At 44.7% G+C, this 24,799-nt stretch overlaps 1 protein-coding gene across 1 annotated transcript in view; it reads left to right on the top strand.

Moving 5' to 3' along the window:
• sema6bb (sema domain, transmembrane domain (TM), and cytoplasmic domain, (semaphorin) 6Bb) overlaps positions 1–24,799 on the top strand; it is a 125,272-nt gene that overhangs the window by 58,806 nt on the left and 41,667 nt on the right. The window contains 8 exon segments of the mRNA XM_034530253.1: positions 5,239–5,363; positions 7,082–7,196; positions 12,766–12,826; positions 13,142–13,204; positions 21,936–22,034; positions 23,445–23,535; positions 23,999–24,118; positions 24,680–24,776. Coding sequence (XP_034386144.1) covers positions 5,239–5,363; positions 7,082–7,196; positions 12,766–12,826; positions 13,142–13,204; positions 21,936–22,034; positions 23,445–23,535; positions 23,999–24,118; positions 24,680–24,776 — 771 coding nt within the window.

Here is a 24,799-nt window from a genome sequence, read left to right as displayed (position 1 = left end):
TATTAGAGATTGAAACCCTCTGGGTTGTTTTTGGCTCCCTTCTAGTTTGATCTTTTTTTTTTACAGAGGAAACTGAAATAAATTGAATCAAGATGAGATTCTGATACGACTAAGTCATCTACTACTGCTTCTGTATATCATCTACTACTTCTGTCGTGTGAGAGAACTTTTTAAGCACCATGCAGATCTTTTTAGAAATGTCTTGGAAGAAATCTTCGCGCCGCGATAAGCAATCACAGAATACTATGACAACAACTGCACATTTAAACTGGCATTGATTAATTAAGTTGGCATTGTCGGGACGGCAATGAATCCACATTGACATGAAGTTACTACGGAAAACTGTTGTATACTTTAAGCAATATGAGCATTTATTCAGACTTGGTGAATGTAAGTCAGTGTTCAGTCGAACATGAACTGACTCTCTAGCTGCTAAATGCTCCACTATGTCTGTCCGATAGTTTCTGATCGTCTGCTCACTGTTTGGTGCATTGTGGCGTTTGTGCGGTACGGCGACACACTATTCTGACTATGTCTCTATTGGCTGTTGAAGCTGAACGGTCAGTCTACATTTATTTATTCATAATAAATCAGATCCTCCTCCAATTGAATCAACATCAATAACCCTTGCACCGCTTTCACTGTATATACTTTATACACACTTATATACACACTGAATATACTTGTATACTATGTTTATTTTCTTTATTATTTAATTTGTATTCCATTTAAAATGTCCTGCTCTGCTATTTTATTGTATATATTGTGCATTTGTGTGCATTATTATTGTGCACATTGATATACTATGTAACTTTGTTTGCTGCTGCTACAAACAAATGACCTACTTATCTATCTATCTATCTATCTATCTGCGTGCACTGGACTGGGAACATTTGATGCAAATACACAAACACCCCTCATGATTAGTGCAGATTGAATATGGAAATTATATATATATATATATATATATATATATATATATATATATATATATATATATACACACACACATTTTTGGTGAGATTACCTTGTGAAATAACGATGAAAAGGATTTGAGTCAAAATAGATGTTTGAATTCATTCTTCCTCTGTGCAGGCTGCTCGGCGACCAGTGTGAAAGGGGATTATATCAGACTATTGCTTGAGTACTGTGTTACCAGTACTGACACCTCTGTATACTTGACAGCCACTCTGTTAAATATTTTAAATCATAAATACCCCAACCACCACAGTGTCCCCATTAACGCTGCTCTAAATCATTACCATTTCCCCCACATCTAGGACACGCATAATCTCGGTTTTCTCGCAACCATTCCAATTTTTTAAAAAGTACCTCACGTCCGGGTAATGAAAACACTTCAAGAACGTACACGTCAAAAATGGGGGCGAAGGGAGAAAGCAAGGCCTCGCGTCGTGGTAAAAGGGGAAAAAGGTAGAGTGATTTGAGGAGAGGTGAAAGCGAGAGCCACGGCTACCATCGTAAGGGACAAAAGCATTTCAGAGCACATTAGCACCTTCATTTGATGAGTAGTTCTATTTGCATGCAAAGTATCCAACACCCCCTGCAGCAGAGGGTCACTGGCTCTGAATAACAACCAATTCCACATGGCGGGCATTCCTCACATCTCTTGTCCGCCTCAAACCGTCTCCTCTGTTCTGTCGTGTGACTCGAGTCCGTCTCAGGAATGTATCGGTGCTCGTTAGGGCCTCGCTAAAGACACTGGCCACCATTGATTGATTGTTGTCCGAGTTGGCCACGGTGGTGATGGCTTTAATGGCATTGACACACCTTTTTCAGGCAGCTAAATTATCTCTTAATGACTTTGTTTAGGAAATTACTCGCCTAAACACCCATAATCAAATGGATCTGTGGCTGTGGAAACAGACAAATTAACAGCATGGTGGCAGGTTCAGGAGTCCTGTTTCATTAAGGGGGGGATTAAACGATAATTAAAGTGGATGGATGTAAGTGGTCAGACTGAAGCTTCACTTGACCCCCAGTTGTTTACATTCTGCCACCGCCGTCGCCACTATCCGCGTATCCGTATTGACTTGGCGCCCAAATAAGTCAGTTGAGATGGGGCCGGAAATCAAGCTCACTCCCTGAATATGTTTGTCACTACACTGGAAACAATAGCCCTCCCCCCCCTCCCGGTGACAGAACTGACACAATAATGTGCCGCTGACTGTGGCGTTTTTTTTTTGGGACGTTTCTTAAATCCCAGACCGTGTGCCAGCTTCAATATGACTTCGGTGACATCTACTGCCATTTCAATTTCAACAAACGCAGCGCTGTAGCACCCCGGGGTTGAATATTTCGGTTTAGTGTCTCCTCCAAATGGGAAAATGTATATGTGACTTGCGGTATGCCTTGTTCAATGATAATGGTGTATTACTGCGCAGCTTGTGCCATGCGGCGAGGCCTCTGAATGGACTCGGCTGCTGCCATTTGTCATAATTACAGAGATGCTTTGGCTCTGAACCATTTGAGCACCCACACAACACACACACACACACACACACACACACACACACACACACACACACACTCACACTCACACACTTTTATACTTGTGTATCTACTTATTCTGCTGTCCCATGAAATTGTATAGCCCAGGGTGTCTAATTATACTAATCGAATGCGTACCACCTGACATTTATTCATACATTATTAATAGCAGAAACAATAGAATGTGTGATTGGATATAGTGACTTAGTGACTTCTCATCTTCTCTCTCTGTCTTAATGTTCATCACTTCTCTCTTTCTCTCTCTCTCTCGCTCTCTCTTTACCCTATGACCTCTTTTCTTCTGTTGGTGACTTTCACCTCCCGTCATTTTGCTTGTGGGTGTTGAGTAATCAGCATGCCTCCCACTTTAATTCTGATGTCGGAGCAGGGAATGTGAGAAATGTCCCACAAAGATTATGTGTCCTGATAAGGTTATGTCTGGGACGCCATTAAAGAGATGGGCTGCACAATGGCTGTTTGTCTCCTTTGGGGCGAGAGAGAGATGGCGAAAGGGAGAGAGAAAGAGAGCGAGAGAGAGACTGAACATGACTCAAAGGGGGAAACTGTTTCCATGTTACTACAGAGAGTACAGTATGCCAGCATTTGTTATTATTTTTTTAAATAGTTCTGTTGAACTTTATTATGAATGTGTGTATATATATATATATATATATATATATATATATATATATATATATATATATTTACACAGAATAAAGTTCAACATATATATATGTATATTCCCTAAAGTTACTGTGAGGAACAAAATTATGCAGTTTCTGAGCTCAGACTCCAGCGGCGCCTACGGCAGCGACCGGCCTGCCTCGGACGGACCCAAATCCGATTAAAATTTAATTTAAGATTAAAATAAACCCATTCCATATTTATGTTATTACCATATCTTACTGTGTTATTTATAGATTGACACTCTACGGCCAAAAGCACGGTGAACCCCCAGCATACGTACCTACGCTCATCCGTTTTGCCCCGTCGCTGTTTGCCATTGTTTGAGCAAGGTCCCTCGTGTCCGATTCCAAGGGGAAAAAAACACAACTATTTCATTTACAACTCAAACTTGCACAATTGAGTATAAACCTCCAGGCGTTTGCCCCAACAGCCCTTCCTGGTCTGGTATGACCGGTAGCTTATGGTGGCGAATGTCAGTGACAGTGTTAATTGTCTTAACAGAGACGTGGTCCTCCGTTTCCTGCCCAGGTGGCTTCATATATTAATTAGCTTATAGCCGACTCTGGTACAGCGAGGAAGTCTTGCACGGTCCCGTGCAAATAAATAGATAAATAACCTTTCGATGGATGTTTGTGTATAACTGACGTTACGGGCGGTTCCCTGATTTAATGAACGTCAGTATCCCATAATGTGTTAACTGTGCAACAATGGCCGCTGCTAAGTGAGAAGTCGCATATTGCAGTGTTGCTACAGCATACAGTGATATGTTACTCAATTGTGTGAACAGAGTCTAAGAGAGACAGCGCACGCTGTACGCTCTCGTGTTTGTTTTTGCATCCTTTTACACGCCGTGCGTCTGTGACCGCAGTGAATTACTGAGGAGTTTTGCGTAAGGAAATCCAACCTTGAGTATTCAAATTTGAGATGTAGCAATTGTGCATGACTGAAAAAAAGAAATGTTTTGTGTTGTCGGCGGTGGAGAAGGAAGGCCTTTTTCTCTCCGCTTGATTTTCAAAACAAATTACCCCGCGTTGCATTCAGTGTTAAGATGACAACGAGATGAAAATCGAGTTATGGGTTTTTTGTAAATTATGTGTTTTTGTGAAATTTCCGATGCCAGGTTCGTAAGGAGAGGTGAACATTGTTAGATAATTACACATGAGTCAGAGCTCAAGATAATAACAAGTTTGAATAATAGTGCCTGTTGGATGCACATTGAATTCCACCACACACACAAGGAACAGCAGCACCAATACAGCATGCGGAGGAGTCGTTGCCCGCTGAGGTTTGTGGCTGAAGTCGATATCGGAGCATTAATCCGAGGAGCAGTGCTTAATACATGCACACTAGATGTATCGTGGAGGTTAACTTCATTTGGGTATCATCTGTATTTTCCACATGAATCCCATCGGAGACCCTGCCTATGCCTGATGAAAAACACCAACAGTTTAGCTCCTGCGTCAGAGATTTGTGGCCCTGGCAAGCATTTAATTTAAGTAAACCACCACTTCTCCCCCCTCTTTCTGCCTCTTTCATATCCTGGATAACGCTCGATGTCTGGAGTGTTATTGAGCCGTTAACTCACTCTCTCCCAATACAGATTTTTTATTCATCCGTAGGACACATAATGCCCACTGTCTTGCCCAAGATGTCGCCTCCTTCGCATTCTTCTCATATGTGTCATAGGTGGTGCGTTTGATGTGGTCATGGTGTATCTCAGTGATCTGGATGCATTCAGAGCTGACTGCACACTTCTCCCTCAGTGGAGGATTTAATCCCTCGCTGCAAGCAGCTATTTCTCTCCCCTCACGTCAGGGCGTAGAGACAGAGATGCTGTGGGACTATAAAGACATCTTCAGTCAAGAAAGTCAGCCAGTCAGTCAGTCACTCAATCATTCAGCCAGTCAGTCAGTCAGTCAGTCAGAAATTGGGTGAGTGAGTGTCCCTCTGTCTCTCTGTATGTTCATTTGTCTCACTCCTCTGCCTCATTTAGCAACTCACTCCCTGTTTCTCCTTTTTTTGTCTTTTGCTTAATTCCCACAGACTCCGCCGTGGTGTTGCTATGGCGACTGTGGCCACTCCCTTCTTCCTGCTGTGCTGGCTGCTCCGAGCGGCGAGCTCGGCATTCCCAGAGGAGCCTGGGCCCCTCAACTTCATCCCCACCGAAGGTACTGACCTCCCGACATTTCACGCCCTCTAGCCGCCTACTCCCCTGCGTGCCTCCCTCCCAGGTCGTGATGTGTGAGGTGTGGGATCGCCCGGCCTAACAGGCAGGGTGTTGAATAAGTTGGGGGGTTGAGGTGTTATGGAGGAGGGTTAGGGTCACGGCGTGGGCTATGGAGGTCAGACAAGCTCCCACACGAATGGTGTTGACTGGTGTCTCGATCAGGAGGTGTGGGGTCGCACTCAGGAATGAGAGCAGAGTGTAGGAAGGGGCTCTGGTGTTCGTGATTTGCCCACACACACATGCTCAGATCCTCGAGAGACGCCGCTTCTCACACACTCAGACTTGGAGTCTCCGTGTCCGCTTGGCGGTCTTCAGCTCAGACCCGACCTTGATTGATTGCAGTTCAATGATATTGATTGATGGTTTCCCAGCTGAGCCCAGACCTTTCTCGACGTATCAATACCAAACAGACGAGTTTAGCGGTTGTCAGGCCGCCGAGCGCGACACTAGAGTGGCCAAGTTCGACTCAGCAGCTGTGGTTTAATAATAATAATAATAATAATAATGTATCCTTTATTAATCCCACAGTGGGGAAATTCTTCTCTGCATTTAACCCATCCTTAGTAATGAAGGAGCAGTGGGGCTGCAGTGAAGCGCCCTGGGAGCAACTTGGGGCGGGGGGGTTCAGTTTCTTGCTCAAGGACACTTCGACATGCAAAACATGGGGAGAGGGGGGGTCGAACTGGCCACCTTGTGGTTTCAGGACGACCGCTCTCCCCTTGAGCTACAGCCGCCCGTTTACAGCAGGTCCGAGCTGTAGCGGAAAATGCAGGCTCAGACAGGAAGGTGTGGAGGTGGACAGAGATGGAAAAAGTGGAGGACACTGAAAGGAAAGAATGAATCACACTGGGTCCCATGACGGATTGACGTAGATCCAATAGGAAGAAATAAAGCAGAAGCACATAAAACTTAGTGGTGAAGAAGAGGAGGACACAGATGAATGGACTAGATGCTAGGATTTAAAGAGATAATGATAAAAGAGCAGAGAAGATTTGAGTATATCTGATCAAAAAATGCTCACACTCACCTCAGTCAAGGTCAAAGACATACTGATAATCCATCTGACTTGTATGTAAGTGGGATTTCTGCTTCTCTCTCCATTTTATTTCATTTTCTGCGAGGCAACATGATAAAAATGCCCCACCATTTTTATCTCTGATTTCTCTCCCCTTAAGGTCTCCCTTACTCGTCCTCCGAAAAAACACTTTGAACATTTTGTTTTACCTTTTTTTTTTTTATGTTCTTGAAAAAGTCCCCTGTCTCTGCGTGTCTCTCTCTTTGAGTTATCTGAATTACTTGGCAGAGCACGTCTTACACAACTTTTCAACAAAATGCAGAAGCAAATGAACAATTTATCAAAAGTGAGTCCCAATCAGTCAACAAAGGAAATCTCATGAATATAACGGTGACATATGAGGTTTAGTTCAAACATCCATCACTTTCAGAAGATTATTTGTGTCTCGTATCTGTGTCTGTGTCTTTGTATGCTTAATGTAGCAGATATGATGCTATTGCAAAGGCAGGTCTCAAACTGTGATACAGAACTGTCAAAACAAACTAACAGAAAAACACTTTTACGGTGAATACTTTTGTCACAAATGGATGTCGGTTTGGGAAATCAGTGGTCATGATGTGTCTCTGTCTCTCGTTCACCGACAGTGGTGAGAAGACACCCGGTGTTCCTGGGCCGACCCCACCGGACATGGCTGAGACAAGAGCCTCTACACATCCAGAGGATCCTCCAAGTCAATCGGACACTCTACATCGGAGCCAGGTACAACACACACACACACACACACACACACGTACTGATAAAGTCAGTCTACAGTATGAAGACACTTTAAGAAAGCAGGGACCTCTGATATGCTTTATATTGCTTCCATCACACTAGTACAATATACAAATACGGATATAGCTACATTTTTAGCTTTAATATCTGTTTTCTGTTATCGCTGCTTTTGTTGCCAACCAACATTTGCCACTAGGAGTTACAGTGTCAGAGCTTTAGACCTGAATTTACTGATAAAACATACAGTCAGTATTCGAGCGAGAGGTTTTCGCTCCTTGTTGAATGTGATAATTGTGCCGGTTCCAACACATCAACATTATAACTGTAAACAGGTTAACGTGTGATATTAGCACTAAGCTGTGGCTTCGTACTGCTGGAGATAGTTTTGGGCTGTTTCCAGTGTTTGAGGACATTTCATTGAAAAGTATTGATTTCTCTTTTTGCTGTTGTAGTGTGAGAAACCGGTTATGAAACAGTCTCAATGTAATACGGATGGCCTCTATATGACCCACATAAATGGTAAATTGTAAATGGCCTAGTATTTGTATAGAATAGTGGCAATGTAGTCTCTCGACCACTCCAAGGGCTTTACACTCTCAATATTCACTATTTCACAGACACATTCATACGCTGATAGCAGAGGTTGCAATGCCAGCTGCCACCTGCCCATCAGGATCCAATCAAAAAAATATTGTATCCACATTTACACACTGATGGCACGGCCATCTGGGGCAATTTAGTGTTCAGTATCTTGCCTAAGGACACTTTAATATGCGAACTGGAGGAGCTTGGGATCAAATTGCCGATCTTCCATAAAGTGAATGACCATCTCTTCCTTATGCCCACAGATGCCAAAAGTAAATGAGATTAGCTATTTCTTTATAGATATTGTTAATGCTTGTCATCGGTGCCACTGGGTCCGATTCTGGCGAAATCAGACAAAATCATGCAGGTTGACCAGAAACTCCGTGAGCTCAGACTAAAGCGGTGCCTCCGTCAGCAACCAGCAAGCAGCTCCTCCACCACGCTGATGGAGGCCCAGGCCGTATATTGCTGGGCCCGCTGGAGGAAAGGGAGGCATGGGAGAACCAGAAGCGGCACACTGTCAGACCCTTCTGCGGTAAAATTAGAGGTTTTCTAAATTAAACTCTGGCGCTCGGAAACACAACCTCTTCTGTCCACAGGGACCGCCCAGAATCAATAGATAATTAAAGTTATAATTAAAGGCACTGTCATAACTTTGCACAAGTTCTAAAATAAATACTTTATAGAAAGAAATGTCCGACTTATGTGAGACTTAGCCGAGGTTTCTCTTGGTAACAAATCTGTTCCAGTAGCTTCATTTGAAGGCTGACGTTTGGCCCGACAAATGTTTTCTGGTTTGGTCACATGCTGATCCCCTCCTGCCTCTCCGTCTGGTGAATGTGCTGATGCCGGACAGACGGAAGCCGTGGTGATCAGAAGGCCAGACGAGGACGGCCTGCTCAGCTGCACCGGGTTTACACCTTAAAGCTACATCTGCGTCTCCCTGGAGCATTCAGGAGCCAACCTGAAACAGACTGAACTAACAAAAAGCATACGCCTCAAGATTTACTGCCCGCGTCGTCCCAAAAATGATTTATGAAAAATAAATATGTCCACATAAGGCGCTGGTTATTTGCTGTAGTGGCAGTCTAAAGAAAAATGAAAAGGTTTAGACGAGAGACGCCACTGTGGTCCAGGAAATGACCCAGTCCCTGGCCTCCAGCTGGTTTAACCTCACTACTCAGAGCTGGTAGTAAATTTTTTAAACCATGCAGCATGGCTCCAGCCATTTTGTCTGCACTGAGACACACATGCACACAGCCTGATACTAAAACTACTGCAGTCTGCAAGTCTGCTTTCAAATATAACCAGAGCAATGAAGCAGTCTGAGACGTTAATTTCAATTTACTGCTGCAGAACATTTGACTGAAAAGCAGAGGTAAACTGATATGAATGTCTGAGTCAACCGGATGATAATGAAACGCAAGACTGACAAGTGGAAAGACGAGAAAGGCGAGGGTGGTACTCGGCAGCAGGAGAGATTCGCAGAAAGAGCGTTTACGGGGAGTATATTTATATATTTCTTGTATGTTGCTAATAGCGTTTTGCAGCTTCCTGGCAGAGAATTATCAGCCCAGAAAGACACAGATCCCTGTTCAAATGCTTGTGCGAGCCAGAGACAACCCAGCAGGGAGGAAGAGTTTTTTAAAATGTATTATATATAAATAAGTACCTGTGTGGCGACAGGTATGACTGCCAAAAGCTCCGACAGAGTGCACGGCCTGATAAGACGCCTCGCTCATCCCCAAATCCTGTCACCATTAGCATAGCTGCTCCGAAGACTGCAAGCGCTGCTAAATCTGTGGCCCCCAAGCACCCGCTGAGAGCAGCTACCTCTCCCTGTCCTCTTCCCATCCTTGCTAAATGAAAGTAAACTGTGTATTTGGCTGTTGGCTGGTGGAGTAAAGCGCCTTGCTGTGTTAAGCCCCATTTCATTGCTGCCCAGATGAGCAGCTGTGGATCCTGTGGTCCTCAGACGCATCCAAAGGGCTAATCCCCAGAAATATAAACCAATTGGAGAGTGTTTATCTATTGACAAGATGACCAAAGGAACCAAGCCAAGTCTTGATTAACTGTTCCATTCGTGATAAAGCGCGAGAGGTTTTTTACCATCTGGCTCGATGTGTGTGTGCGTGTGTATGTTTGCATTAGGTGGAAAGGGAAAGTGTGTTGACTTACTGCCAGGTTGGTGGATGCTCCGTTTCTTAGTACACAGACATTGACCTCAGAGGTCACGGGGGGTCACAGGGCGGTCACACGCCGGGTCAAATGCTGACGGACGGGGAGGCGGTCTCTTGCGACTGGGAAGCTTGGGAGGTAAAGCTGTTTACATAATAATAATAATCCATTTAATTTATATAGCACTTTTTAAGATACTCAAAGACACTTTACATGTTACATTATACACCGTAGACACAGCTACGGGGAGCAATGCAGGGTTAAGTGTCTTGCTCAAGGACACATCGACTAGGCCAACCCCCTGATTGGAAGACGGACGTGCTAACCACTGACCCACAGTCGCCTCTACATGTTATAATGTATGCACTAAATGCAACCATTATTATGAATAATAATTATTTTTATTATTTGTAATTTTATGAATTCTGAAATACTCATTTCATTCATTAATACGATGTAGTCGTGTATGGTATCCTTTTCTAAGTGGTGGTTTAATGCCTGAAAAAGGTTGCTGCTCTTAGTTGGAGCTCAGTGGTTTGGTGCAGGATTTTTCTGCACGCACTTTTTAAAATTTTGAGAGCACTGACAGAATATTTACAGCCACCCAAATACGTGCTCACACACTCCACATTCTACTCTCCCTCGGTCAGAAGCCGCGTCAGGGTATCTAGGTGGTCAGCTCAAAACCTTTCCATTTCATTTTCATCCAGTGGAGCAGCTTTTCCTTTGCAGACTCAGAAAGGCTCAACGCCGCTCACACTAAACCGCAATACAGCTGCTAGCAAGAGGAGCAGGAAGACGAACGAGAAATAGGGGTTTAAGATGTCTGGGCCCTGATTCTGCTGTCGTTTCGACGGTCAAAAGGAGAAAGTTCATGAGCGGGTCAAGTCAGAAATTAAGGAAATGTTGACAGTTTCTCTTCAGATTCGGTGTTGACTTTGTATTAGCCGGGTCAAAAAGGGTCAGAGGCGTTTATGAAATAACAGTTCAGGCACGCGCACATCTCACACATACACACACACACACACACACACACACACACACGGACAGTCAGAAAGAAATAGGAGACTTTTCATTTGTAGGTTTAGGGGCTACATTTTGTGAGTCGAGGCGCCTTCGTGAGTTATGACCTAATGAATCGAAGGCTATTCATGGCCGCATGCATATCCTGCAACATAAAGAATGGAGACATTTTACACAGTTCACATGCTAGTCCTTACTCCAACCTTCTACCACATGCTGCACACATTAAATCCACTAACACACACATAAACAAACGAAAGCATACAAGCCACCGGCTTTGCATCATTCAAACAACCTGCAAGAGAAGAGATGCAGAGGGAAAGAGAAGCAGCAGCATAAATAATTACCCCTCCTCTGCTCTATCAGAGGCAACAGCGCTGGCTGCCATCCACTCTGACTAGGAGGCCTGTTGCTATATCCATTATGTTAATGCTGAGACAATGCTGAAACAGCCTGGATGAGATTATGCCTCACACTCTGGCCCACTCCACTGTTTGGAGAACGCTTAAACTCTGACCCGCTAAGCAGGGACGCACCGAGCAAGTGTTTGGTGATTTTGCCCTTCTTCGCTACTTAGCCGCCGTGCTTTCCTGCAAGGCCGCGTAAGAGTGAGGATCTTCTAAAACTACAGCAGGAAGTGAGGATGAATTATTCAGGATGGGAGTAACCTCGTGGCACTTGGTCTACCTGTGCTCTCATCATGGAACACGCGCCTTCTCCCAGCTCAGATAAGTAGATGCAAACGCACACGTAGGCAAGTACAACTACTGACACGAGCAGCCACTTATACGTGCATGCACACATGATAACCCCTCCCTCTATTTAAGGAAAAAGAGAAACAAGACAACATGCAGCACTGGGAGGCAGAGCCGGATCAGAGATGGGATCGATACTGCCGCAATAACACGGCTATGGCAGATTTACAGATGAGCAGGTTCAGAGCTTAGCCCTTTGCTCAGACGAAGCTCATGCTTCAGTTCCTTCCCAGCAGATACCAAGGCCTTGATCAATATGCAGACTTCAGTTCTTACTATCCCTACTCTCATTTAGCTGGCATTTTCACAGAAACATCCAAGGTTAGTGCAAAATTACGAGCAGATTAAGAGTGCGAGAAAGCAGTGTTTGGAACATCATGAATACATGCATGTTGTTAGGTTCAGGACTACGTGTAGGCAGCATGAGGGGGTGTGCAAGCATCAGGATAACAACTTGATTAAATAATCCAATAATTCAATTCAGCCTTTTGAATAAGACTGATAAGATGAATTTGGGCGCAGAGGAGCAAATGTAATGCAGCAAGTAGAGTTTAATGAGAAGAAGCAAAGGGGAAATACGAGACATCATTATGCAGCCAGGTGCCATTCTCATATATTATATATTATATATATATATATATATATATATATTATATATATATATATATATTCTGATAAATTGAAGAAATTGTAAAGCTGTAAAGGGTCTGATCAAGTTTAAATGAATAAAAGTCTTTAATATGTACATATTATAGCTACATGCGCAGACTTATTTTGTTGTAAAACCACACTGATTGAATACATAGTAGAGATATTCATGCACTGAGTTTGTATGAAGTGCGTCTGCATGGACCCGCTCTGTCCTGAGCGAGCAATGCTGTCTCTGCTGTCCTTGTGCTGCGGAACTGGCATTCCTGCTTTGCTTGTGCAGCGTCTTCCCTGACCTGAAGCTTTGGATAGTGCTGTGTTGGCTGACCGCCACTCTTTCTCTATCTCTCTCTTCCTCCCACCAGGGATGACCTTTTCCGCGTGGAGTTGGACATCGTCGGAGGAGACGAGATGTTCTACAGCAAGGTGAGCTCCTTCCGGACAGACTCCCAGAGCATTTACAACCTTGAGACGGATGTATGACTGTTGAAAATTGTTTTGTACTACAGAGAAATGCATTGTCGCATGTTTTCTCCTCCCCCCCACCCCCCCCCCCCCCCACCCCCCCCCTCCCCCCCCCCCCCCCCCCCCCCCCCCCCCCCCCCCCCCCCCCCCCCCCCCCCCCCCCCCCCCCCCCCCCCCCCCCCCCCCCCCCCCCCCCCCCCCCCCCCCCCCCCCCCCCCCCCCCCCCCCCCCCCCCCCCCCCCCCCCCCCCCCCCCCCCCCCCCCCGTCACGTATAGAAAAGGACGTGGGAGTCAAACAAGAATGACATCAGGATCTGCAGGATGAAGGGCAAACACGAGGTGAGACGGTGTCTGCTTCTCCATCTCTTGTTTCTTTTTAAAAACAAAGCAACGTTGTTAATCCAGCACGTTTCAGCCACAAGGCCAGTCAACAGCTTTGCTTAACACATCAAGGTCAAAAGAAACGCATTATGAAACAATTAAAAAGGGTCATTAAAAATCCAGGAGCATAGAAAAGGGAAAACAAGCCAAAATAGATTTGAGACGGGTTTAAAAGACGAGAATAAAAATTAGAGTGCCAGTGTCAGAAATGATTAAATAAAAGGCAGCAGCAAACAGAAAAGTCTCCAGCTTTGATTTTTAAAGAAGCGAGAGTTGCAGCCGACCTGCATTGTTCTGGGAGTTTGTTCCGGATACATAAAAACTGAACGTTGCGTCTCCATGTTTTAGTTTAGTCTCTGGGGACAGAAAGCAGACCTGTCCCGGACCTCCTGAGAGATAATTCATAACAGAGCAGAAGATCAGTATTTTGGCCCAAACCATTCAGTGCTTTATAAACCAAAAGTCAATTATCGACTGACAGGAAGCCAGTGTCCAGACTTTGAATATCAATTTGTTCCTAATGAACAATATATCGGGGTCCTTGGGGGACCACAGTTAATAGACCCAAATCAGCTATTTTTTTTATTTCATGTTTGCCATGGGTCCAAGTTTAAAGTATTATACACTACCCGGGAGGAAGGGACACTGCAACATAAGTAAAGTTTCCAGATTGGTATTAATAAACAGAATTCATGTTTTAAGAAGAAATAAGTTAACATTTTACAATGATGGTTGTTGCTTCTTGGGGTCCCCGGGGACACCAGTCTGTATTCATTGTATGTTAGATATGTCTGTAGGATGAGGGTTAAAATACCATCTACAGTACAACAACTCTTAATTTATTGATTTTAAGTTACTTCAGGATTTCATTTGCACGTGCATTTTCTTTTACTGGAGGCATCTTCCAAGTTGTTTCTCAGAATAGCTCGAATTGTTCAGCTCCTTCTGATATAAAAAAAAACAAAACAACCTCAAAGCAATATGAGATTATATGCAAAGATAATATGCAAAGGAATTCCCGATGAAGCATATTGGATGACATTTGGTCAGTGACATATGGTGAAAGCATGTCAGAGCGCTCTTTCTTACGCACATCATGATGGCACATGTCTTCCCTTTCTGCCTGGAGCTCTGGTTTCAGTGTGCCAGACATCTGGCTGTCATGCCTGCTGGCTCAGCCTCCAGATGAGGACGGCTCCGACCTCGTATCGTCTCATTGTCCCTGCTCATCCAACACACGCACACACACACACACACACACACACACACACACACACACACACACACACACACACCAGAAGAATAGAGCCACTCCTACCTCTACATCCCTCGTTCCACCGTCATGAGTTAGGAATGCGTATGGCGCTCTCAGAAATCCAGGTGGGCGTTGGGAAGCTGAGGTGCCCAAGAAGTGATGGGGTGAAACGTCCCAGCAGCCACCAGCAGCCCACGCCTGAACACCTCTTATATCTCCAACACACACATCTCCTAGCTGCCACACGGAAACAGCGGATGTGTGTGGGTGAGTGTGGTGGTGACGGTTGGCGGGGGAAACAAGGGCTCTGTCGCCTCCAGGCAGAGACACACACACACAAAAAATACTTATTTAACACGGTGAGAGAACACCTGACATTAAATCTGTGTGAGACAGTGCCAGACAGAAACACAATGGAGAATAGAGGGACAGAAACAAAAAGCTCGGCCGAGAGGAGGAGAGGGGAGGAGGAGGAGAGAGACGGAGAGGTGTGAGAGAGAGGGGGAGATAAAGGAGAGGAGAAGGGGTGTGTGTGGGTCCTTGTTGGCCGGCCCCGAGGAGCGCTGTGGGGCTGCCTGAGATATGAAAGGTCTTCTTGCCCCTAATGAGTGTGCTGCCTGCGAAGGCTGTGAGTCACACGGCAAAGTGAGGAAGATAAGAACACTGCCAGGTCTTCTCAGTCAGCTCTCTGAGGCTCAGGCGCATATGAATGGGTGTACACACACACGCTTACGCACACACACACACACACACACACACACTCCACGGATATGGATTTCTGAAAGCCGACGCGATATTTTCAAGTCACTATAATTAATATGTGACTGAAAAAGCAATTAGAGCTATAGACATTGGCAATTGAATGGGATCCTGTACGACAACAAACTACATACAGCCTCCAAAATGAAACAGAAACTGTCGGTTAAAAACATATTTCATTGGAACCCGTTGGAGTTTTGGTCCCCACAAAGTTCACATTCAGTCTTTCTCACCAAGAAAGCATCATTTCCATTCTCATAAAACATTAATATTTGTCTTCTCTCCTGCATGTTGCCGGTGTATTGTTAGTTGTCATGGCACATCACAGCCACCTGTCAGTCAGTGGAATAGTGTGGAGGCGTTGACAGGAAAGCGAACGGTGTCACCCACAATGCGCGTGCATGTAGGATCACTATAGTGATAGATATTGTGGTGGAAATTCAATTGAGGGACCATTGATAGGTAAACAAACCATATTTGAATTGGCACTGGGCGATACTGCCAAACTCAAATATTATGATGTTAAAACATAATAATAAGTACCTCGATATCAATACACTAAAGCTGGGGTTGGGTATCTTCCTCAAAAATGTTTTTGTTATATTTGTTGAATATGCTACAGCAATCAAGAAATGAAATGCTCCGACAAAACAAAAGAGAAACAGATCCGATACCTGTGGCCGTCGCAGGTCTTTGATAAACCGGTCCAATCATTTCATTTGGCCTCATTGTTCCTTGTTTACATTTTCACTGACCATTTTTGGGGCAGTGGCTTTGGAGGGAGGCCTGAAGGAAAAATCAATGGCGCCGACTTGGTGACTCCCAAAGAGTTGGCAATTTGGTTGGATAATTTAGTTTAATCTAGTCTACTCTTGCTGGTTTCTCAAGATTACCAACACTAGCTTTAAGGGCAATAATGTGTAATGTGAACGTGATGACCAAACAAGTGGAATATTTCACTGTTCCTTTTATCGAATAACACTTTAGAAATGAAAGATAATTAACTATATATCCCACATATTGTTGAAACAACAAATTGCATCATATGTTAGTTTTTTGCTGCTCTATTGGCCGTAACAAAAGGGAAATAAACCAATGTGCTTTTAAATGCTTCGAAAAAAAAGCACTCGGAAAAAAACTATTTGAACCAAACCAAATATATTTTGATGTTACAATAACCAAATGATTGTGAACACAGTATTTATTGCTGGGCTTTCGTATTAAAATGCATCTCGGTTGCTACAGGTGACCTGTTGCTGTTTTGCAAATCATGTTGAAGGTCAAACAAACTGAATATTTAATCAAAGAAAAATATTTCTCTTACTCGAATGCATGAATATGCTCAACATGGCGGTACAATCCCCCAACCCTCATGTATGTTCATGCATATTCATGATTTCAAGCGTTTGTTGTTTAAAATCTGCTCTCTCTCTCTCTCTCCCTCTCTCTCGCTCTCTCCTAAACATACGTAAACACGATTAAAAAGGAGAATCTGTCGAGCAGTCATCTTCTCTGTGCCGTCTTCGCCCTCTGTCCCCTCCCTTTCCCCTCTTCTTCTCCTCCGGAAAATGTGCTGTTCTGCTTGGGGGACGGTCGTGTCAGATGTGATGCATTCACCGCCACGTAATTGGTTTTGTAATTAAATGCTTCTGCTTGGTTGATCACAAAGGACATAGTATTCTCTCTAATTAGGCTGAAAATTCAATATCCACTTTTTTTTTCTTCTCCCGCGTTGACCCAAGCGATCGTCGATGAACGCAAACAGTCGGGGCACGCTGTCACTCACTCTGCATATTCTCGCCATATTTCCTTTGTCCTTGGCGTTCTGCTGTCTCTTTATCTCGCCTTTGCCCTTTCATGCCTCCCACTCTTCACCCTTTCTCTTCTTGTGAAAGCAGAAGAAAGCAAAAGGTTAAGAGAGGGGGTGAGACGTTCCCCAGAGGTGGCACTGTGCCAACCCATCAGGCCGTGGCAGCGTGGCACGTGCACGCAAACAAAGGCAATTCCATATAGAGCACTTTAAGAGCGGTCGGCCATCGTTATAAGCAGCACTTAGCGAGATTGTTTGATCAATATGGCGTTGATCGTGCTCTCTGAGGAGCCCTGGGTTTCCTTTTCTGGGTTTGATGGTCAGAAGATTCAGTTTCACGGCCTATTTGGCTCCCAAATTAATCAGTTTGAAACGCCACATGTGGAGTCACTTTCCTTCCATGTTTTCTGCTTCATACGTATGAAGTATCTTTTCTTCGAGACACAGTGCAATGTCTATTATTAATTATCTGTGCTGATTTTTTATAAATAATGCACATTTAAGTCTTTTTAATTAAAGCTTCCCCCACACCTGGGACATTAGAATTCAACGCCGAAATTCATCCCTAAACCTGTCCTTATCATAGAATATTTTACAAGCAAACATTCAACATGACGTGTATTAATTACATTGTGACAATTAGCCACCTCTCTCTCAGCAGGTTGTCAAACAGAGAAGCTGTTCATGGGTGACTCGGGTTAAGTGTTGTAATCAAGGAGTGTGTGTGTTGTGTGTGTGTGTGTGTCGTGTGTGTGTGTGTTGTGTGTGTGTTGTGTGTGTGTGTGTGTGTGTTTCCACCAGGGAGTGGAGCTCAGCCGACCCCATGATCTGCAGGTCTTGCTGCAGGTCGGCTGCCACATGGCTGACTGGCCTGGACAAACTCTGGTTCCTCTCTTTTCTGTCTCTCCTTCCCTCACCCTCTCCTTTTCTTTTACTATGTCCTCATATCTCTATTATTCTCCCTCCCGCTGGTGTCTAATGTTTGTTTGTGGCCTGTGGTGTGTTCAGTCAGAATTACCATCAAACGGGAAGAAGACGGGTCGCTGAGGGATGCGGATTAGCTTTAACATGCTGAGTAAGACCGCAGCACTCAGAACAGCCACATTGCTGCCTAATTTGGTTACCGCTGTTAATTTATACCCCGCCCCCACATGTGCACACACATGCACAACTTTCTCGCTTCCTGTTCATGGCGAGTCACTCTGTTTTCAGTCAAAATTGTGCGTCAGGGATTTTTTCTGGGAATGACGAGCCCGTTGATAATGAGTGAAGTCGAGGGCCTCGCCAAACCTTTTGTGAGTGTGTATCGTGTGTACAGTGTGTGTGTGTTGTGTGTGTGTGTGTGGTGTGTGTGTGTGTGTGTGTGTGTCGTGTGTGTGCGTGTGTGTGTCGTGGGGGAGTGTTCTGGCTTGATGGCGGCTCTTGGCAGAGCAACGCTCTTTTTCTCCCCGGTCGCTAACATCAGGGGACCAGCCAGGCATGTAATGGCAACTTTGGAGATTTAGAAGAGCAGCTTGCTAATACGAGCCCCTGATATCCTGCCTTAGATGGCTCCTATTGTACGATCTTTACAAAACAGGTCATCGTGATACATTTCAAATATTTTAGGAGAGTATGAAACATGCTGGGGTTACTCCTAAAATGAGCTTTAAGACCTGTTTGTGTTGTGGTTAGAACGAACACAGGAATGCTGATTGTAGCCGGAGGTAAAAAAAAAACCTGTGTTGGTTTAAGGTTTTTTTGGATAAAGCCGCATCGTTAGGGGACACGTTGAACCCGGGCTAAGGTCGAATGAAAAAGCGTGTTTATCTTCTCAGACTGAAGGTGAAGTTGGGGACATTAGATGAAAAGCAGATGCAGAATGTGGAGCCTCCTCAGTTTTAATGGTGTCTGACTGCTGCAGGTTGTTTTGAGCAGACGTGTTGTAGCAACAGAGAACCTGTTGCCGATCCTCTGACTCTGTGTGATCACGTCCATGGAAAATGTCTCTCTGCCTTCGCCGAGAACCCGCGAGGCGAACCATGCGCTCGCCTCGGTCAACATCTGCAGAATAGAACTATAGCCTGTCAAACCTCTGCCTGATTAAAAACCCGCTGCCTGCGTAGCGTCGAGTTTATTTAAAAGCAGACTCACGGACACATGTACTGCACACGCACTTGTGAGCCGTCTCCTCCCGATCGTTTCACTTCTTTTCAAATCTTGCCTCCATTCACAACTGTACGTCCACGCTTGCTCACGGGCGCGTGCCCCTGTGTAATTCATCTGTGCTGCAGATACATTTTCTAGAGCGCCTCTGCCACTGTCGGTAAGAGGAGCAGGAGGGGGAGGAGGTGGATGGAGGAGGAGGAGGAGGAGGGCTGCAGTCATCTGGGTCTCGGGAAGGCTTGCCAGCCAGCACAGGTGGCGTTTTGTCTGGATTGAGCTCAGGGAGTGAGGGAATAGAGAGAGGAAGGAGGCAGAGAGGGAAGAAGGAACCAGGACGACATTTGGGAATTAAAAAATAATTGTTTACTTCTGGCATTCAGTACTTGATCCTTTTTGTAATGGTTTTTTTTTATTTGTTTGATGAAATCATAGTAAAACCCTACTCCTGCCGACTAAATCTGGCTTTGAATATATTTTTGTTAAAGATCCATACCTAGAAGAGGCAATTCTCTGGAATAGATAAATACAGGGTTAATGAAAAGCTTGTATGCAGCAGGGGATAACTCAACAGTTGAAATGTTTTGATCCTGTCATGAAACGTTTCATTTTCTGTGTACAAGCATTGGCCAAATGTGCAGATTGGTGCAGTGGTTTGGCTCCTCGAAGTGTTTTTACTCCCCTGGCAGTTGGACTGGCTTGTTATTAAGAGCGCTTCATCTGGCTTTGTGATTACAGCTCTGACCAAGCTGACAGAATGCAACAGCATGCAAATGCTGTGCTGTGATTCGACACACACACACACACACACACACACACACACACACACACACACACACACACACACACACACATGCTGTATGTGAGGGAGTGACACACACACACACACACACACGCATATACTGTCAGCGCCGCTCTGCAATTTGTCACACGGTGCTGCGCCATTAGAAATGTACACCTCACACTTGACACACCCCCTGCACCCTGACACACACACACACACACACACACACACACACACACACACACACACACTCTCTTTAAACTCACACAAAAACACTTCCTCCTTTCCTGTTTATGAAAAATGAGAACCCAGCAGGGAGTGAAGTGGGAAGGTGGAGGGTTATGAGGGGTATGAGGGTGGAGCATCTGGAATAACACTCACCCGTCTCTCATATCACTGCTTCCCGTCTGATCTCTTCCAAAACACACAAACACACACACACATACGTACACACTCTTTTTTTTCCACATACCCGCCATCACCGCCACCGCTTCTGCTCCAGCCCTATTTCTATTTCCAATGAGATCAGTGTGAGTGGTGGTCTTGAAGTAGACCCCATCTGGTGTGTGTGCGTGCGTGTGTGTGTGTGTGTGTGTGTGTGTGTGTGGCAGCGCTGGTGCCATCCTGGCTGGGACACTTGTAGTTTGGAGAGGGGGTTTCTGGCTGCTGTCCGCCAGTGATCTACTGTACTGTACATCGCCACTCACGCAAAACACACACACACACACACACGGCCACACACCACAACACACAAACACACACACTCAAACTGCTGTCGGTACTTTATGGCTTTTTAAAGTCAAAGGTCATGGTAATTTACCATTCACTGTTGAAAGATTCTTTGTTTGTTCATCATCATGTTACATGTTGGTAGTGAAGCCCTTGAGACAGGGCTTCACAAATAGTGCTGAAATAAATAGAAGGGGTCACAAGATGATAAAAGACCTTCGGTTGTCTATACTGTATGTATGTTTATGTTTCCAACTTTTCCATAAATGTGTTCTTCTTCTTATCAAATACTGATTAGATTTAGCCCGTGAGAAAGAAAATACTATTTAATTTCACTGCGCACAACCGCTACAAACAAATTGTCCATATTTGTTACTTTTTTTTCCTCTTATTTATAATAATTGTTCTTACTTTGCATTTTAATCAGATCGACGGGTATACACATGTTGCAATTGAGTGTGTGTAAAAACTAGCAGTGAAGTCTGAACTGTTAAAAGTGCCAGTGCTGTATTTCCTGTATTATGTGATCTTAACAGAGTGTAAAGTGTTCATCAGAGGTTCCACGTGTTTAATAATTTCTCCCATAAACACATTGGCGATACTTTTGTCGAGGCGGCAGCTCAACTTGAAAGTCATTTTTCCCCTCCACCAACATGGATCATTTTTCCGGCAGTCTGGGGCCAAAGCGGCTCTTAAGTCATGCGTTGCTTACACGACTTCTCATTTCAAAGAACAAACCGTCACTTTGGTGTATTAAGTCATTAAGCAGGCTTCATATAGTTGGACGCCTCACGGTTGAGAAATTAGCCCTTAAATACGCGTGCTTGTTTGAAAAAATAAATAAGGCTGGTTTGGATTACCGTCTGTCAATCAGCAGCGTATGTGCCGCGTTCACTGTGTGTGTGTGTGTGTGTGTGTGTGTGTGTGTGTGTTTGCATGTGTGAAGAGGGTAGACAGTTGAAGCCTCTGCAGGCTGCGTTCAGACTGTATCAATATGATTGACAGCGTTAATGGTGTGATAATTCCACACGTCGAGAAACTGAGAAGCTTCATTTCACAGAGCAGTTTAGATAATCACTCTCAGAAAAATACACTCCGTTTTTTCCTCCATTCACTCCATTATTTTTGCCTTTATTCTATTCACTTTTACCCCTCCTGCATATTAAGCTCTCCGCGCTCTCTCTCTCTTTTTGTCTCTCTTCTCCTGCAGGATGAATGCCGTAATTTCATGAAGGTGCTGCTCAGCAGACAGGGAGGCCTGTTTGTGTGCGGGACCAACGCCTTCAACCCGCTATGTGCCAACTATACCGTAAGTTATCCGTGAGATAACGTCATATAGATTGGTCTGACGTCACCGATGAATGCCTTATTTATTCTTCCTAAACCGAGGCCTCGCTTCCCAAACACAATCAAGTATACGCCTGCTCAGGTGAAAATATACAGCTTGATTAGAGCTGTTTGTTCAGCTACCGAGGCGGTGTTGACTTCCTCCCCAGGACTTATTTATCCTCGTTGTCTGGCAGTCCCAGTGTCTTGTTTCCCTGAGATACAATTGTTATTTCTCAGTGGTTTAGCTTTGCGGTCCGCCGAGCTTGTTATCGTTGAGAGCCTGAGACGGATAATCAAGAAGAACACAAAGAGGTTAGATGAGGAAGAGGAGGGTGGAGAGATGGGACTTCTTTGCCTGGTTCAATTTATATTGCTGGTGGTTAAGAAAGCAAAGCAGCCACCCCACACACAGTCAGAGGGCGGAGCATTAAGAGACGCCAGGGTTCAAGCTACAATTGTAAGCGTTGACGGACGTGATTCAAACAATTAGTCCTCTGAATGTTTCCTCCACTCCAAAACATATTGGTGATAATCCGAAGGTGTGCATCCATTCAGCTCACCTGACTTCTTTCACAAGCCAATGCAGCCGAACGCTCGTCACTTCCGGACCGCTTCCCCGTCTCGCTCCATTACAGTAACGATTTAAAAAAAAAAACTACACATGAATATTAATCATCGATTCGGCTGATTTCACTTCATCCTGCGGGAATATCTAATGCGCGATGAAGGCAAGTTGAGTTGGAGGACGAGAAAGAGAGAGAGGATGAAAAAGAAAAAAAAAATCCTTCCTCTATCAAAGTGTTATTTTCAGTCGTTCACATTTCAAACAGGGGACACTGAGACTTGTCTGGCCCATTATCTGTCAGCCACTAATGACATTCTACAACAGTGCATAACACACCTGTCTCTCCGTGATAGGCTGTGAGTTTCTCTGGGGACTAGTTAGTGATGCTTGCTACTGTTTTATTTATAGCTGTTTTTTAATGAAATGACACCTTTTCAGCCATGGATGAGAATTAGACTGTGCTGTTGAAATTGTTTGCGTTTGGCTACCTTTCAAGTGTACGTGTTTGTAAAGTGTGTATGTGTGTGTGTGTTATAGGGAGAGGCAGAAGATAGATTTCACAGTGTCTTTATGTATGATTGTGTGTGTGTGTGTGTGTGTGTGCGCGTGCTTTATTTATGCATGAGATCTGAATCTTGTTGTTGCTGCTGCTTTCCCTAATTGGCACCAGTGAATCATTAGTTTGCACTTATGGTAACACTCCCTAATTGCCATTCTCTTTGTGGCTTGTTTTCATAATGCTGCTGGAGATGCATTCATATTGTTTGGAGTTTGCTGATTGATGCGCATATATCTGTGTGTGTGTGTGTGTGTGTGCTGTAACAGGGAGACACTCTCGAGATGGTCGGAGACACGGTCAGCGGTATGGCGAGATGCCCCTATGACCCCAAACACGCAAATGTAGCTCGGTTTGCAGGTAAGACGCACCTGTTTGTTTTAGGCTCCACTTCCTGCGCTGCACGCGGATCATTGTTGAATGTCATGGAATGCGCGACATACAGCAGGCTCAACAAAAGGGAGATTTTTTTATTATTTTTTTTATTTCTATTCATTGTTTACTTCATCATGTTTAAACACTATAATAGAATCAGCAGTGCTCCGTGGCTGAAACTGTAGAGAGCCATTACTGTTCAGCCATCGCGCCATTATCTGTTATTAGCTCAAAGTAAAAATGATGTTTTTGTGGCGTGGGAGGACTGCAAAGTTGCAATTATGTGGCTGCAATTATACGGTTTACGGGTCAGTCATGTTATGCCTATGATGCTGGAGGACTTTCATAAAAAACAGCTTTATTGTTTGTGGTTATGCTGTTGCTTTGACAGGCTGTCCTATTAACTGGTGTTTCTGTGTGTGTGTGTGTGCGTGTGTTTGTTTGTCAGAGGGAAATCTGTTTACAGCCACCGTGACAGACTTCCTGGCCATCGATGCGGTGATCTACCGTAGCCTTGGGGACAGTCCCGCTCTGCGCACCGTCAAGCACGACTCCAAGTGGTTCAGAGGTACCTACAGACGTGTGTGTGTGTGTGTGTGTGTGCGCAGCAGGCTCCGGTGTTTTCAGTGTGTGTCCTCATCACTTAGCGGCATTCCGGATCGATACATGTGTCAGTAGCAGAGGGCTGAGTCAGCAGCACACTGACAACTCCATGTTCGGGTCGCTGGCCACGAAGCTGCCAAACGGACCGCTCCTTGACAGAAAATCCCCATCACGGTCAAACCCAACCGTGACAATGGGACGGTAAAAGAAGACAGGACATCAGACACACAGGTTGTCGCCGGTCCCGGGTGTAATGGCGCCAAAATGCAAAGCGTGAAACCGAGTTCTCGGAAACATCAGGGAGTCATAATGCGCTTATTGTTTGGTGTGAAATCCCCTTTCACCATGTAATGAAATTAAGCGTGGCCTGTGCCTCTTTCTCACTGCCCTCACGTTACCTCGGTGTCGTGGGAGTGAATGATGCAATTGCAAATGGAGACACTGGTTTGCTGTATGCTTTCTCATGTTCCATTTATATTTCATGAAACATTTTCCTCTTCTTTTTTCTCTCCCTCTCACAATGTAGAGCCGTATTTTGTCAGCGCCGTGGAGTGGGGTCCTCACATCTACTTCTTCTTCAGAGAGATAGCCATGGAGTTCAACTACCTGGAAAAGGTATAGAAGTCTTTCTGACGAACACGTATCA

This window comes from Cyclopterus lumpus, chromosome 4, assembly GCF_009769545.1.
Source record: "Cyclopterus lumpus isolate fCycLum1 chromosome 4, fCycLum1.pri, whole genome shotgun sequence".
NCBI classification, from domain to species: Eukaryota; Metazoa; Chordata; class Actinopteri; order Perciformes; family Cyclopteridae; genus Cyclopterus; species Cyclopterus lumpus.
This window is presented reverse-complemented; position numbering and strand designations above follow the sequence as displayed.